The sequence below is a fragment of the Girardinichthys multiradiatus genome, chromosome 19, assembly GCF_021462225.1.
Source record: "Girardinichthys multiradiatus isolate DD_20200921_A chromosome 19, DD_fGirMul_XY1, whole genome shotgun sequence".
In the NCBI taxonomy this organism is placed as follows: Eukaryota; Metazoa; Chordata; class Actinopteri; order Cyprinodontiformes; family Goodeidae; genus Girardinichthys; species Girardinichthys multiradiatus.
The window spans coordinates 22,580,396-22,596,606 of record NC_061811.1 but is presented as its reverse complement, the minus strand read 5'-3'; the positions used below and the strand labels follow the sequence as shown (position 1 = coordinate 22,596,606).

At 39.9% G+C, this 16,211-nt stretch overlaps 2 protein-coding genes across 3 annotated transcripts in view; one reads left to right on the top strand and one right to left on the bottom strand.

The window, feature by feature from the left end:
* Nucleotides 1–14,698, top strand: part of ralgapa1 (Ral GTPase activating protein catalytic subunit alpha 1) — a 108,998-nt gene extending 94,300 nt beyond the window's left edge. Inside the window, exon 46 of one of the 2 annotated variants that reach the window (XM_047393082.1) lies at nucleotides 14,640–14,698. In XM_047393082.1, coding sequence (XP_047249038.1) covers nucleotides 14,640–14,677 — 38 coding nt within the window. In that variant the 3' untranslated portion in view covers nucleotides 14,678–14,698. Of the gene's footprint in view, nucleotides 1–12,954; nucleotides 13,069–14,639 lie in introns of those variants that run through there. The other variant, XM_047393086.1, reaches the window with a different exon arrangement.
* LOC124884984 (insulinoma-associated protein 2) lies at nucleotides 13–2,391 on the bottom strand. The gene has a single exon (XM_047393091.1). The coding sequence runs from the start codon at nucleotides 2,323–2,325 to the stop codon at nucleotides 544–546; it is 1,782 nt and encodes a 593-aa protein (XP_047249047.1). The 5' UTR covers nucleotides 2,326–2,391; the 3' UTR covers nucleotides 13–543.
* Nucleotides 14,699–16,211: the final 1,513 nt, after the last annotated feature.

Below are 16,211 nucleotides of genomic sequence, written 5' to 3'. Positions count from 1 at the left end.
ATGTGACAAAGCTGTATTCATTAATATTTTTATTGACAGTACCACACATTGAACACAGAACATATTAAAATAGACCTACAGGCTTCTAGAAGCTGCAGTTGTATCATTAACTGCAGAATCAATACTGACATGAATTATGTAGCAGTCTGTAGTTACATTAAATGCTTTGTTTCTGTATGAAAAATATAATTGAACTGACATTTATTATCAAAACACGTATTACCGTCGTTTTTTTTTTTTTCCACAAATTTCATAAGGAGTTTGAATCAGGTTGATTCAAACTATACGGGTTTAATAGAGCTGTTTCAGCACCATGGACAGTGACTCCGTCTCAATTTCAAATTCTCTTCATGTCGACTTTCAGAGTTGCGTTGCATTTTATTACAGAATATAATTAAATGAAGTTTACTGTGTTACCAAATAAACAGAATTACATTTTAAATGAAAGGCACAAGGATACAGTTCAGTCTGAATGCACGACTAAACAAAATCTACATGAAGTTTTGGCTCCCGTCATTGGTAATCGGTCACTCTGATCAGTTTTTATGGCCGTACTGTCATCTGCAGCAGCATCACTTGCCGATTCTCGGTGGGGTGAGATTTGTTGATGTGTCTCGTGAGCCCCGGGGAGCTGAAGAACGTGGACGGACAGTACTTGCACGTGAAGATCTGTGGCTGCTCGCGCTCCCCGCCGCTACCTTCCTCTCTGTGTGCTTGGAAACCGTCCCCTGCGAGCGCTCCCCCCAGCGTTTCTGCCAGCAGCTCGTCCCTCATCGCGTGCCACACGCGGTGCTTGTCCCGAATTTCCACCGACGGGAACCGCGCGCCGCACAGGTGACACAGGTACACCTGGCCGCCCTGGACACTGCCGCTGTCGCGCGCTTGATTGTAGGACGATGGGGTTTGTGAACCGTGCGCAGTCATCTCGTGTGCGGCCAGGTGCTTCTTCAGGTAAGCCTGCCGGCGGAACTTCTTACCGCAATAACGGCACTCGTACAATTCCTCCTCCGGTAAGGACCGGACGAAGTTTAGCGCGGGCTGCTGTCTCTGCTGCTCGCCGGGGTTCAGCAGTAGGAGTCCGGACGGAGGGCTGTCTGCGGCTCTCACGTGCTGTTGCAGGTCCGGGTTCCGGTAGTGAGTAGAGGAGGAATCGGGGCTGTCTCGGGTCCGACCGTGGAGCACCAGCACGCGGGAGCTGTTCAGGTGCTGATTGGTGTGCGCGCGCAGCAACTCATTCTCCTTTCCCTCCAAGTCCACCGGCTGCCGCTCGTGCGTAACAAAGTCTCGCGCCTCCTTTAATGACTGGCTCCGGTTCGTGTGACCTTCTACCCCCTGGTTGTTCACCGGGCGTGGTTTGTGCCAGCGCCGGTGGGAGGCCAGGTTGGCGGGACAGCTGAAGACTTTGTCGCACTCGGGGCAGCGGTACTCCACGCGCACAATGCGGGAGCATTTGTGCTGCGCGAGGGAGAAGGGGTCGGGGTACTCCTCTTTACAAAGCTGGCAGATAAACTCTCCGAGCGGCTGGGTCCCGGTGGGAGCAGACCTCCTCAGCTCCGGACTCTCTTTCTTGATGCGCAAACCCAGAACCGGCGACGTGGTGACTTCATCCTCGAAGTTCTGTCTCCGGTTCGCCTTGGGTTTCTTGGTCTGCTTAGTGCTGAGCTTGTTTTGGTGGTCCGGATCGAGGTACGAGCGCTTTCTGGCTGCGTGCTCCTGGCCCATGAGGGTCAGTGATGGGAACAAGTGCACATGAGCCAGATTCTGGTCGTACTTGTCATTGTGACCATAGGGCTGCGTGTGGAGGCGGTTGCTGCCGCTTGCGAGAAGCCTCTCGATGGAAGCGGACACGGAGGCCGGAGCGGCGCTCACCAGGAACGGCAGCTCCGGTAGGTCTGGTGCCGGCGAACACGCCGGCTGCTCGGTCTCCACGTGATGCTCCAACATTCTCGTTCCTACCGGTTTTACTGGACTGCACGACTTGTTTAAACTCTGCTCATGTGGAGGTGGAGGTGGGTAGAAACAGGAGAAGTCACCGTCCACACTCAAAACCTCCTCCTCGGTCTCCGGTAACTGCGCGCGCCGGTCAGCCTCCGCCTCCAGCGCGGGCTCCACGTGGGGACTCCACGACTCCCTGGCCGGATCCTCGCGGGGTTCGGGAGAGTCTCCGTCGGGACGGCGGAGTTGGAGTCCCACAGAGCCATGGTTCTCAGCCAGCATGCCGCTCCGGTCACAGCTGGACGCTTCAGGTTTGCCGACGCAGTCGTTTCGTGTGCGGTACGTGGCCGAACCTCTACGGTTCCTCTTAACCAAGAATCCTCTAGGCATCGTGATGATGGTGAGGATGTTGCGAAAGGACAGCTCGTGTCTGGAGACCGACTTTGATGTGCAGCTTTGAAGTGAAGAGAAGGAGGGATGGAGAGGCGCGCGCAGATTGGATGAGCGCACGAGAGAGAGCGAGAAAACAATGTTTGTTTTTCTCTCTGATTAGCTCAAACTCTGGGGACAACGTCATAAATCTAGTGTCTGAAAATTAAGTATTTATTAAAGTGACTTTACACCCAGACCTGACATTACGCATAATCACAAAAGTGTTTGAATTACCTTAAAAAAACCCGGGTCATATATATCTGACAAAGACCGCGAAAAAATACTACTTTTTGTCGTTTTCAGAGGATGATTGTATTTTTGGATTATCATATCTTTATCCATAAATATTTACAAAATAAAAAAAAAAAGGGATGTTATTCTGCATGCTAAAGGTTTATATTAATGAGTTTTTATTTCATAGAAAAGTTTAGTTTATTGAGGTAATACATTTTAAAAAGTCTAATTTAGATATTAATTCATTACCCCCACAGTGCTATATTCCAAACATCTATTTTATGCTGATTTAGATGAATATGGCTTAAAACAAAAAAGAGGCAAAAATTGATATTACACAACACCAATGAAAAAATTATCTTTAAAACAGAAATGTTAGCCTACAGAAAAGTACAGCCTGTGGCTCTGCTCAGGTATTAAAGTCTATGGCAGGCTGCAAGCAACTTGAGTGTCCCTCATCTTCCCCTTGACAATACTCCATAAAATCCTCTGTGGGGTTTAGTTCAGGTGAGTTTGCTGGCCAACCAAGCACAGTGATAAGATGGTGATTAAACCTGGTATTGATTGCTTTGGAAATGTGGGTAAGTGCCAAATCCTGCTCGAAAATGAAATCAACATCACCATAAAGCTTGTCCTACATGGGTTTTACTCCTCAAACCTCTGAAAGGTATGCTTTGCCCTGTTGCTTGTGCCCCCTCCTACAACATTTTTCCTTCCACTTAACTTTCCAATAATATATTTAGATACAGTACTCTGTTAAAAAAAAAAAAAGCCAGCTTGTTTAGCAATGACCTTATGTTGCATAAAAACGATAACTACTTTCTGCTGGACAAACGTCATCAATCTTCCCCTTGATTATGCTGACCACAACATTTCTGTATGGATTTGTTTTACTATTGCTTCTGTAATACATTTGGAGAAAGTGATTTTTATTATCTTTAAGTCATAATCAATAAACGAGTGGAAGGAATCTATATACGTTTCTCTTTTTGAATTGAAATACTGAAATGAATTCAACTTTAGGATGATAGTCTAAATTATTAAGATGTCTATGCTTTATGTTGGAGTTGCATGTTAAAATGGTCGTTTCTCTTGTAAAACAGTTCAATATGTTATTTTAAAATTTCTTTTATTTATTTAATTTTTGCTTTTTGACCAAAAGGTATCAGATTAGATTGAAAAAATATAATTTGTATGACGAGCAACAACAAATGAGGCTGCGTTAAATATGGCAGAAATTCAGCTGTTATTCCTGTTTTGTGCCATCAAGTTTTAACTAATATGCGCCTAATATGTTACTTATTCTGCTTTCTATTTCTATTAGTCTTTTATCTGAATGTGTTTTGACCATGTTGGGTTTATTATGCCCGTTGCTCCGTGGTTTGGTGCTTACCTGTTACGTATCAAGAGAAAAACCAGAACAAATTTGTTGTGGCGTTTAGTGTGTGAAAGAGAAACGGCACCCGTGGGGACTCGGACCCCGATCTTATCTCGTTGAATACCACTAATAACCGTTTCCGTGCCGCTGATGTGAGGCAACACTATGGGCATTGCTTTTCTGCTGGATGAGTCCCCAGAGATTCTGCTGTAGCTGATAACAGATCGGAAAGAGATCCATGCTTCTCTCCATCCTCCAACCCTCCGGGCTATGGGGCCCCCTCTGTGCGGACCAGGCCAGGAGGGCCAGACGGTGTCGGTGCCTGGAAATAAGGGCGAATGATGGCCGCCTGTGAAATAGATGTAGGAACAGAGAAATCTGATTGTTGGAGAAGAGTCCCACAGAAAAAACGAATTAAACCACTGAAAACTCAAATATTCCAAGTGAATATATAAAGCCTTTTTTTTATAATCAGTTTTAATCAATCAGGTTTGGGAAAAAACATCAAGTGTAAAGTTGAAAATTAATGCTGTAATAATTTTACCGCACTAAAGAGCCAGACACTGATTATGCAGGTACATTAAAAAAAATAGGATATCGGGAAAAAGTCTAATATTTTTTATTTCTTGTAATGTTGATGATTGTGGCTTACAGATAGCAAAAACCCAAAATTCAGTGTATCAGAAAACTTTTATATTACAACAAAATCAATATAAAGGGATATTTTAAACAAATGTTTAAAAGAATGTTTCTATCCACTCAATGTTTGATTGGTCTTCCTTTTGCATGAATTCCATCAATGCGGCGAGACATGTAGGTTTAATGGAAGTCCAGGTTCCTTTAATAGCTGCCTTTAGGTCATCTTTATTGTCGGGTCTGGTGTCTCAGGTCTTCTTCTAGACAATACTCCATCGATTCTCTGTGGGATTCAGGTTTGACGCTTCTGATGTCGTCTCTGGTTCAGTAGTGACTTGACAGGAGGAATGCAACATTTCAATTCAAATTCAAAAATACTTTATTCATCCCAAATGGAAATTAAATGTTGTTGTAGCTTATATTATGAAGGTTTCCTCAAAGAGCCGTTGTAGATGCTGATGGCTGTGGGCAGGAAGGATCTCCTGTAGCGCTCCGTCTTACAGCAGATCTGAAGAAGCCTCTGACTGAAGACACTCTGTTGTTGTAGGACAGTCTCATGAAGAGGATGCTCAGGGTTCTCCATAATGTTCTTCATTTTATGAAGAATCCGTCTTTCCACAATGATCTCCAGAGGTTCCAGAGGAGTCCTCAGAACAGAGCCAGCCTTTTTTATCAGCTTGTTGAGCTTTTTTAAGTCTCTGGCTCTGATGCTGCTTCCCCAGCAGATGATGGCAGAAGAGATCACACTCTTTTGTAGACCATGTGTATTATTTGTCTGTGTGTAATGGCTTTTGATGCGCTCACTCCAGCCTCGGCCCACTCCTTGTGAAGCTGCCCCAAATTCTTGAATGGACCTTTTCCTACCGCACCTTTAACTTCCACTCAACTTTCTATGGATATGCTGGGATTCAGCATTCTGTGAACAACCAGCTTCTTTAGCAATGGCCTTTGTATTAAGTTGCTATTCTTATTTTTTCAACATATGCCTTAAGTAGAGGAGTTCATGTATCTTGATGTCTTGTTCAGCCTGTTGGAGTTGGAGATGGATATAGATTGTCTACAGGAATAGTGGGTGGGAGATCTGATTGGTGGTGGTGGAAAAATACTGAGTTGAAAGACAAACCTCTCGATTCATTTCTCGATAATTTTAGGGGTGCTGAGTAGAGCTACTTTTCCTTCATCTTAAAAGGAGTCAGTTAAGGGGGTTCAGGTATCTGAATAGGATCCTCCCTAGATGCCGTCCTAAAATAACTCCACAGCATGATGCTACCCCCACCATGCATTTAGCATTTGATGAGTATCCCCTGGTTACATGATGGTGAGAACTGATGGCAAACTAGTCCAAGTTGGTTTCATCAGATCTAATTCCTTCTCCAAATTTAAATACATTTTTTCTTGTAATCTGAGAATACAAAAGTAATCTCAAAACTATGTTGATAATCTTTTAAAAGAGATTTGCAATCCCCCTTTTCAGGTAAAGAGCTGAATTTTTAAAAATGAAATAAAGACAAGGAAAAGGCTAATTTTAGCACTAATGTCCAAACCCAGGTAATTCTAGCAACCCTCCAGTTGAAGAGTAACTCCCAAACCTTCAAATATATCTGGTTGTAATTCTGACAAAATAGCTAAAGTTTACAAAATTAAATAAATCAGTTTACATATCAGAACATTCATTTATATATGAAGAACTTTGTCATTAGACTTCAGGTCCAGTTAGTTTGCCTTTGATCACATTTTAGATTTAACGCAAGCTTAAGTGATCACAGGTTCAAATATTGGGCAATACATATTATTACATTAATATGAACATTACAAGAAAATGAAAATATATATATCCAGCAGTTAATAAGGATTTCTATCCACAATAAAATAAATATTGGATATACAGTGTTTCTTTTGTTTTTGTTCAGTCCCTTTACCCTAGTATTTAGTTGTAGCATCTTTGGCAGTAATTTTAATCTTCAGTCTTTTAGAATATGATGCATTAAGCCATGTACACACAGATGGGGGGATTTTGTGCCATTCTTCTTTGTAAATCCTTTCTAAATCAGCCAGGTTAGATGACAACATAAAGATGTTTGAAAGTGCTCAATGTGAGCTACTTTAGGACAGAATTGTCCCAAAGTCCCCCCTGTGTTGTCTGAGGTCCTGAGCACTGTGGACCAGGATTTCATTGAGGGTATCTGTAGTTTTTCTCCGTTTTAACGTTCCTTTAACCCAAACCAGTCTCCCAGTATTTACTGCAAACAGCAGTCCAGCAGTATAATGCTGACTCCACCATGCTTCTCTGTTAGGAGGGTATTAAGCTGATAATGAACAGGACCTGTTGTTCCTCACACTCCAAGTGGGCTTTCTGTGTGTTGCTCTGAGAGGAAGCTGCCACCATAAAGCCCAAACCAGTTATACACACGTGAACAAAATTGTTGGTACCCCTCGGTTAATGAAAGAAAAACCCACAATGGTCACAGAAATAACTTGAATCTGACAAAGGTAATAATGAATAATAATTTTATGAAAATGAACAAATGAAAGTCAGACGTTGCTTTTCAAACATGCTTCAAAGACTTATTTTAAAAAATAAACTCATGAAACAGTCCTGGACAGAAATGATGGTACCCCTGAAAATAATGTGACCAAAGGGACACGTTAAATCAAGGTGTGTCTATTAATTAGCATCACAGGTGTCTACATTCTTGTAATCAGTCAGTGGGCCTATATATAGGGCTACAGGTAGTCACTGTGCTGTTTGGTGACATGGTTTGTACCACACTCAACATGGACCAGAGGAACCAAAGGAAAGAGTTGTCTCAGGAGATCAGAAAGAAAATTATAGACAAGCATGTTAAAAGGTAAAGGTTATTAGACCATCTCCAAGACGCTTCATGTTCCTGTGACTACAGTTGCACATATTATTCAGAAATTTAAGATCCATGGGACTGTAGCCAACCTCCGTGGACGTGGTCGCAGGAGGACAATTGATGACAAAACAAAGAGACGGATAATACGAACGGTAACAAAAGAGCCCAGAAAAAGTTCTAAAGAGATTAAAGTTTAACTTCAAGTTCAAGGAACATCAGTGTCAGATCGCACCATCCGATGTTGTTTGAGGCAAAGTGGACTTAATGGGAGACGACCAAGGAGACCATTGTTGAAAGCAAATCATAAAAAAGGCAAACTGGAATTTGCCAAACTACATGTTGACAAGTCACAAAGCTTCTGGGAGAATGTCCTATGGACAGATGAGACAAAAATTGAACCTTTTGGCAAGGCACATCAGCTGTATGTTCGCAGATAGAAAAATGAAGCATATGAAGAAAACAACACTGTTCCTACTGTGAAACATGGAGGAGGCTCTGTTATGTTCTGGGGCTACTTTGCTGCATCTGGCACAGGGTGTCTTGAATCTCTACAGGTATAATGAAATCTCAAGACTATCAGGGGATTCTAGAGAGAAATGTTCTGCACAGTGTCAGAAAGCTTGGTCTCAGTCGCAGGTCATGGGTCTTGCAACGGGATAATGACCCAAAACACACAGCTAAAAACACCCAAGAATGGCTAAGAGGAAAACATTGAACTATTCTGAAGTGTCCTTCTATGAACCCTGACCTAAATCCTATTGAGCATCTTTGGAAGGAGCTGAAACATGCCGTCTAGAAAAGGCATCCTTCAAACCTGAGACAACTGGAGCAGTTTGCTCATGAGGAGTGGGCCAGAATACCTGCTGGGAGTTGCAGAAATCTCATTGACAGTTATAGGAATCGTTTGACTGCAGTGATTGCCTCAAAAGGTTGTGCAACAAAATATGAAGTTAAGGGTACCATCATTTTTGTCCAGGCCTGTTTCATGAGCTTATTATGCGAGAGAGAGAGTGTGTGTGTTTTGGGGAATGGCAATATTGTCTATTCCCTGGCAGGAACTATAAAAGAAAGCATCCCTACAGCATGATGCTGCCACTACCATGTGTCACCATGGGGATGGGGTGCTTAGGGTGATGTGCAGCCTTAGCTGTGCCACATCTAGAGTTTTACATTTAGTCCTGAAAGTTCAGTTTTGGTTTCATCTGATCAGAGCACCTTCTTCCACATGTTTGCTGTGCCCCTTACACTTCTTGTGACAAACTCCAAACAGTTATTGTTATAACTTTCTGTCAACTATGGTTTTATTTTGCTTCACTTTCATAAAGTCCAGATTTGTGGAATGCATGAATAATAATTGTCCTGTCAATAGATTATCCTACTGGAGTTGTGGGTCTCTGCAGTTCCTCCAGCGTAACCATGGGCCTTATGGCTGAGTCATTTATTAATACCCTATAAAGCCAGCAAGGCTTGTCCATTTAGGTGGATGACTGTGTTTGGAGGATTGAAGGTGTGCCATACTCTTTGCATTTCCAAACAAAGGACTGAGCAATGCTCTATAAGATTTTAAAACTTGACATATTATCTTATGACTTAATCCTGCTTTAAACATCTTTATCCTACAACTTTAGCCCTGAGGTGTCTGCTGTGTCCCTAGGCCTTCGGATTGTTGTTTGTTAACTAATGTTCTGTATCGAACCTCCGTGGCCTTTACAAGATCAACTGTTCTTATACTGAGATTAAGTTACAAACAAACTCAATAAGAAAAATAAATAAATAAACAAACACACTCAATTTACTAATTATGTTGTTTCTGTGTTGTTTGCATTGAATTTTATTTCTGGATATCAAGGTATTGGGGGCTCAATACATCAACATAGTACAGCTTTTAAACTCTTACTTGTAAAATTACAACTTTCTTTGTGTTGATATTTCATGTAAAATCATAATAAAATAGAAATTTAGAAGTTTGTGGCTGTAATATGACAATATGGGATTTAGTTCAGCTTTTGTAAGCCACTGTATATACTCCTCAGCCATGAATGTTTCACATAATTTTTACACTAAAATTCCACCTTTAGCTGCAGGTTTTTACCGCATCACTGATGAGAGAATGGTGATGTTTCTTTTGCTGCAAGAAGATTGAGAAAATCTTTATTTCATTTCAACACACATCTAAAGGAGTCAGATCACATCACAAGACTAAAGGGCGAGCTGGGACACAAGGCTGAAATAACATGAAGCAGACAGCTTTCAGTCATCTGAAGATGGCGTAAATTCTCTCAGTCAGTCTCCTATAAAATTATGGATTGATTCAGTGTGTAGAGGCTGCTGGCTTTAGGACATGAAGAGTGTGTGTGTGTGTGTGTGTGTGTGTGTCTTTAGTTATCTTCGTATTGGTGGGCAGTGAGCTGGATAATTCCCCAGACTGCTGAAAATGACTCTATTGATCCGTGCTTCTCAGTCTCAATCTAAGGAGAAGGACTGCAGTTTGTGCAGCTGGTCCATCCGTCTGTCTGTACTTACCTGGACCTTACATCCCAACTGGAGGTACTGGGAAGCATTCTTATCAGTTTTTATGCCAATTCTACATTGTTTTATGTTTGCTTATAATTTTAACAATATTTATCTCATTGTACTTCATTTGTGGTGTATTTAAGGCCAAGCGATGTTTCAAAGGTTAAACAGCTCTTTGCAAATCTAAGATGTGCTGCCATGTTCTTTTAAGAGTATTTCCTCTGAAAGCCCTTCCAGAAAAGTCATACTTGTTCAGTCTTTTTTTTGTACCGTTATTGTGAAAACTACATGGCCTACTCCAAGGCTGTAGGGTGCCTATATCCCGTGGCTGCAAAACAAGGCCAAATCATCAGCCCTCCACCACTATGTTTGACATTTGGTATGAGGTGTTGGTGCTGTGTTTCGTTTTCTCCAAACATGGTGCTATTTTTATGACCAACTTTGGTTTCATTTGACAAAAGGACCTTGTTCCAGAAGTCCGTTAGTTTATTCAGCTGCAATCCTAAGCCCTGCTTCCCTTTTCTTTTTATAATGATTAGACTTTCTATTTCAACCCCTTACAAACGAGCCATACATCTTCAATCTTTTTCCAGCTTTCCTATAGGAAGGTTAACATTGAAGATGCTAGCTGAGGCCTGTAGAGATAAATGGAGCTCTTGTTTTTGTCTTTTTTCTCTGGGCATTGAACGGCCTGATTTTGTATTGAATTTGCTCTTTCGTCCTCTCCTGGGAAGATTGGCAGATAAAAGTTTGTATGTACTAATTAACTTCCTCTCTGTTGAACACTGGGTTGCAAATAGTTTGAAAATCCCTTTATAACCCTTCCCACATTGATACCCAGCGACAGTTTGCTTCTTTAAATCAATTGCTCATGTCTTTCCATCATCATCATCATCAGTGTGTTAACATCCACCTCCTGAGCAAGATGCTAGTGCTCTTGTTTATTAAGAGGAAGTCATGTTAACGATGATCCATTAATCAAGTGCATTTTATTAGCAGCAGCTGGCTGCTACTTTCCCTGTTGAATCTTGGAAACTGCAAGGATGAGCTTACTTTTTCCAATATCTGCAAATATTATGAAAGACGTGGGCTAAATTAAGAATATGTTTTAGCTATTTGAAAGCATCCATTTCCTAAATAAAGACAAACAACGAATTACAGAAAGATTAACAATGCATTATATCACAAATTTGACATTCCATGGCCAGTTGTTTTAGAAACAAATTCTTAAAAATAGGTTTAAAATTTGCCATGACTCGTCAGAAAACCGATTATTTGTCGCCATCTAGTGGCGAAGCTTCGATACAAAACTTTAATTCCTGCCTGTTCTGCCTCGTTTCTGAATGACATTATTCTGATAAAGTATCTGAAACTCCCTCTAAATAAAATAACTTGCGAACAATCTTTACAATATTTTATACTGTCGCAGTCAGCCCGTCAATGTAGGTGTGCTTCATCAGATCAGTTGAGTTCAGCTTCTTCAAAATCAGACCTGATTTTCATCAGCTGAAGCAAGTGGAGCTTGGAGGGTGTTTTTTTTTTTTTTTTTTTTTTGCAAGATCATCAAAAACTGGCCGCTTTATTTGAACACCGTGTGGTGAGATAGAAACAATTATAATCAGGTTTACAAAGAGAAAGTTTGAGCTTGTGACTTAAACAAAAAACCCTGCAGATCATTAAAGCTAAGTGTAGAAAAATGAATTGTGAACATAAAGTTAAAATTGTTTAACTTATTCACAATAGTTCAGATTTTCTAGATTTTTTTTACATAATTATTAAATGCAGCATTATTATTTTTTGTTTTATTACAATTAACAGATTCTAAAATATTTAACTTTTTAAAGGCTTAAACATAACAAAACATTTTTATCTTAATGATCCAAGTAAACGGATTAATTTCCAATGTGTAAAAAAGCTCATATTTCCTTGATTTCTATGTTTCTACCGAATCAACATTCAGATGACCCTCAGGTGGTTTGTTGTCAGTGTAAATTAGTCTAATGTCGTTGTTTGCTTCTCAAACATATTCTTCATATTTCCCAGAATATAAATGGTCAAATTCTTCTGAACACACTTTATTTGCTGTGTAGTGGTTGAAAAGATTATATTTGCTTTTACTGAGATTTCACCACAGAATAGTCAGCTTAGAGTGTGATGATCTCATTAGATTGTAATAACTGGGAATAGTTTGTTTTTTTTATTATTGAAAGCACTTCCATGTTTATGGTTTAATCTTCACAATTACAGTTTATACATCAAAACGGAGCCACTTTTGTCTGCTTTTACCTAATGTGTTACCATAGTACCGACGATTTTTGTGTTAAATCGCTTCAGACTGTAGAGTCTTAACACCAAAACTCTAATTCACTACCATTATAATTAAGTTTTAAATGTTTCTTCCAAAAATGGAATTGAAGGGTCTCTGACCTGTAATAATTCCTACATCAAACACTGTAGAGATGTAAAAATGTAAAATTTCACCTTATCAATGGTCCCAGAAAGGACAGGATACACCATGCTATTGCGTTACTCAGCAGTTTCTTCTTTTTTTTTAATCAATCCATCATGGCTGCCCCGGGAGAAACATTGTATTTTCAGAAACTGCCATATTTCTGATTGGAGCATACTAAATAGAAAATGAATTGAATAATACTTGGATTTTTATGAATAAAAGTAGATAACATGTACTGTGACAGAGATTCCAACCCTAACCTAAAGACAAATCACAGGGAGTTATAAAGCGGGTTGAATTTTTAAGTAATGGACATTTTACAGTTTTGATTAGAATTCATAGTTAACAAAAGTAAAGTTTTACCACTACAGCAATTATTGTTGGACATTCACTAAAAGCTGAATATATATAAAAAAATCTTTATAAAAGGTTTTCTTTTTGAATTTTGGGTTTATATTTTTACTACAGCTTTATTGTGTGGTTAAAAGAATACACACCATTTCTGTCTAAAATAGAAATATCCAGACAGTAGAGGAAGTGAAGTTATGTGACACTGGACTCTAATGGACAGCACAAGACTGTGCAATCAGAGAATCCACCCAAGAAGAAGTCTATGGGCAGTCACAGGATGTGGAAAAAAACAGAGAGCAGGTAAAGAAACAGGTGAGAATGCTGTTCTAATCTCCCCGTCACTCTGCATTTTTAACAGCGTGATTTAATGAGTCACCGTTCACTTTGACCCTTCGTATCATTAAAGTTCATACGGCTAAGTGATTCATAATGAGTCAGTTTGTGTTGTACACATACTTTAACACCCAGAATCTCCAGGGATTTCCAGCGATACAGGTCCACAGGTTTTTGAATAATCAGACAAATATGTAGCAGATGCTTTTCCTTCAATGGAGCTCAAAGAGAAACTACTCAGACAACCAAGCCTGCAGCTTGAGATGAAGCTTTAAGTATCATTAAAAGATATTTCTGAATGCCACAAGATATTAGTTTTCTTTTACAATTGCAGTCAGAAGTTTTCATCCACTCATAATAATTTGGTGATTTTCCTGTAGATGTTTATTCAAAAAAATGTATTTTACCAAGGTGAAATAATAACAATGTTAGCCTGCTTCATCCCTTCCAAAAAAGTGTTTTTATGTGTGTTAGAGATCATTTGTCCTTTTAGAGCACCTAGCTGTGTCCAAGGTTTAACTGATTGGAGATGAAATTAAAGAATTAGGAGGTAGCCTTCCTTTTTTGTGCAATGCACCAGTATTATTGGCAGCAAAACTTCCCTGCAGCATGATGCTACTACCATCATCCTTGATGGTTGCATCAGTGATCTTAGGGATCAAAACCTCACCTTTACTGATACATGCGTACATCTCGTCATTGTGGGTCAAATTGCTCAATCCTTGCTTAAGCTGCCCACAAAACTGTTGTCCATAGACATTTTGCTTTTCCATGTTGGTAGCTGCTAATTTCAGTCGAGCCTAAAGGTAATTGATCTATGAGCATGGGCTTCTTTGCTTGTTGGCCTCTTCTCAGTACATAGTCATGTAAAACTGCCATAGTTGTGAACAGTTACAGTGGATTCCCAGCACTTTATAGTTCAGGGCAGGCTGGATTGTTCTAGAACATCCTAAAGAATTTCCATTCATCTAAGGGGACATTTTTGTGTCTCCTTCCACACCTTGGGAGGGTGGTAAACCATCTCAATAAGTCATATTTCTGTGATGATCTTGGAATCTGTTTAGATGTGTCTCCAAAACATTTTCCCAGCTTGTGTAAAACTAAAATTCACTTTTTTTAGATCATCACTGAGTTCCCTGAACTTTTCCATTGTTCTGGATGTAGGTGAATCTAGTGTGTGCTGTCAAAGTTGAAGTGCTTGAAATAAATTGTTACTTAAGACGATATTCTTGTCCATGATGAGTGAATGTAAACCTCTGCAACTTGACTTGGTCCATCTCACAGCTGAGGGTAAAATATTATGACTTAATGTCCAGAAACCAATAAAACTGGACTCGTTATAACAAATTCCAGACTGTGATTTTGTTTCTTTGGGCAAATGTTCTAAACTATTAGTTCACACTGTAGTTGCATGTCAGTGATTAGTGTTGGGACCCAGCCATGGATTTCAACATTAAAACTCTGATACAAACTTTTCTGGAACTTTCAAAATAAATTGCATTTAACTGACTTCCAGCAACTGAGGAAAGGGGGGTAGCAGCAGACTTCCCATGATGCCACTGTCTGAGTAAGAGCACCCCCTCTCCAACAAGCCGACCTCTTCCACATCGGTGACCATCGGGATAGGAGGAGACAGCCCGCTGATGTCTCTTTGCTGGCAAACAGACATAAACTCTTCAACTGGATCCAAGGATGTCATAAGATCATTGATCATATGCAAAGTTAAGTATGAGTGAATAACTGTTTGTGTATCCAGTATTCATTCATAAAACGGGAATTAAGGTACACGCCTGGCTTGACTTTCTCTCTCTGAGGCCTGCAGAAGCAAACTGTCTCCCAGAGAAGTTCCTGCAGAGACGCGGTCTCTACAAGCCGAGTGAAGTGGTTTTCCCTGCCTGAGAGGAGGACAAACGAGTAGCCGCATCACCATGGTTACGGTAAGGTGCAGTGTGGTTGGCGGACACAATGAGCCGTCTTTCATCCACAGCTCCAGTGGTTAGCTTTGTTCACAGAGCTCTCTTCAAATTTCATCGTCGCCCGTGCAGCTTTTCCTTAGCATAGTTCATACGAGGTTAGGTTTGGGCAGAGTAGAGAAATAGAAGGATTTAGATTGAAATGATCTAAATGTTTTTCATTTTATGAAGTTTGGTTTTGTTTGTGTTGAACTCAGTTATCTTGGTGCTAGCAGAATATCTGCAGCACGCGTGCTCAGGTTTGTGTTCTTTGTTTGTGTTTTTAAAGTTAAGACAAACTTTATTAAAAGGGTGATTTTAAACAGAAGGTTGATCATAACGAGCCGTCCGCGTTTATGCATTTTAACCCTTATATGAACCAAGGTATTTTAAAGGTGTGTGTTTGATTCTGGTGCTAAGTTATCAGCTTCTTTTGTTAGCTCAACTACTAACCGGTAAGAACACGAGCCTGCTACTAAAGACTATTTAACAGAAAGGTTGTTGGTTTTCAAGCTAGTGAATAATAGTCCCTAAACATCATTTTACTAAATTTGATAACTAAGTAAACACCATTAAGCCCCATTTCTCCAGAAAGATTTGTCTCTTTTCCAAAATACTCCCTTAATAATATTTTTTTAAACATTATTTTAATAAATAAAGGCAGTTAATAAGACACCATTGAGAATTAGTCATCCAGAAGGTTGGTTTTATTCAGCAGATCATTCTTTAGAATATTATTTTATTAAAATAATATTTTATCTGATCTTGCATTGTGAATGGTTGTCTAAACGCTTGCTGATTATTGTCTAAGTTGGTTCCAAGACTAATTTAACTTCGCTTCCAGATTCTTCAAGATAATCCTTGGTTCTCAAACATAAACATTGCATGGTAATGTTGCATCACTGCTTTGGTCATAATTTCTAATCATCTTTAATCAACTTGTTTATATTGTACATAGCCCATTAGTCTTCATTATTCTTTAATTCTGCTTGGTAGTTTAGTTGGATTGTTTTAGCAAAGTAAAGAGTTTGTTGATTGAAATATTTTTGACTTTGAGTTGACTTATTTTTGTTAATAAATTCTTGTATTTTAAGAAATTGTGTGAATTCATTCCATATATGTGCAGAGTTTATGCT

What these genes read in the sequence shown, in the direction of transcription:
- LOC124884984 (XM_047393091.1), bottom strand. Translation starts at nt 2,325, where the DNA reads ATGCCTAGAGGATTCTTGGTTAAGAGGAACCGTAGAGGTTCGGCCACG.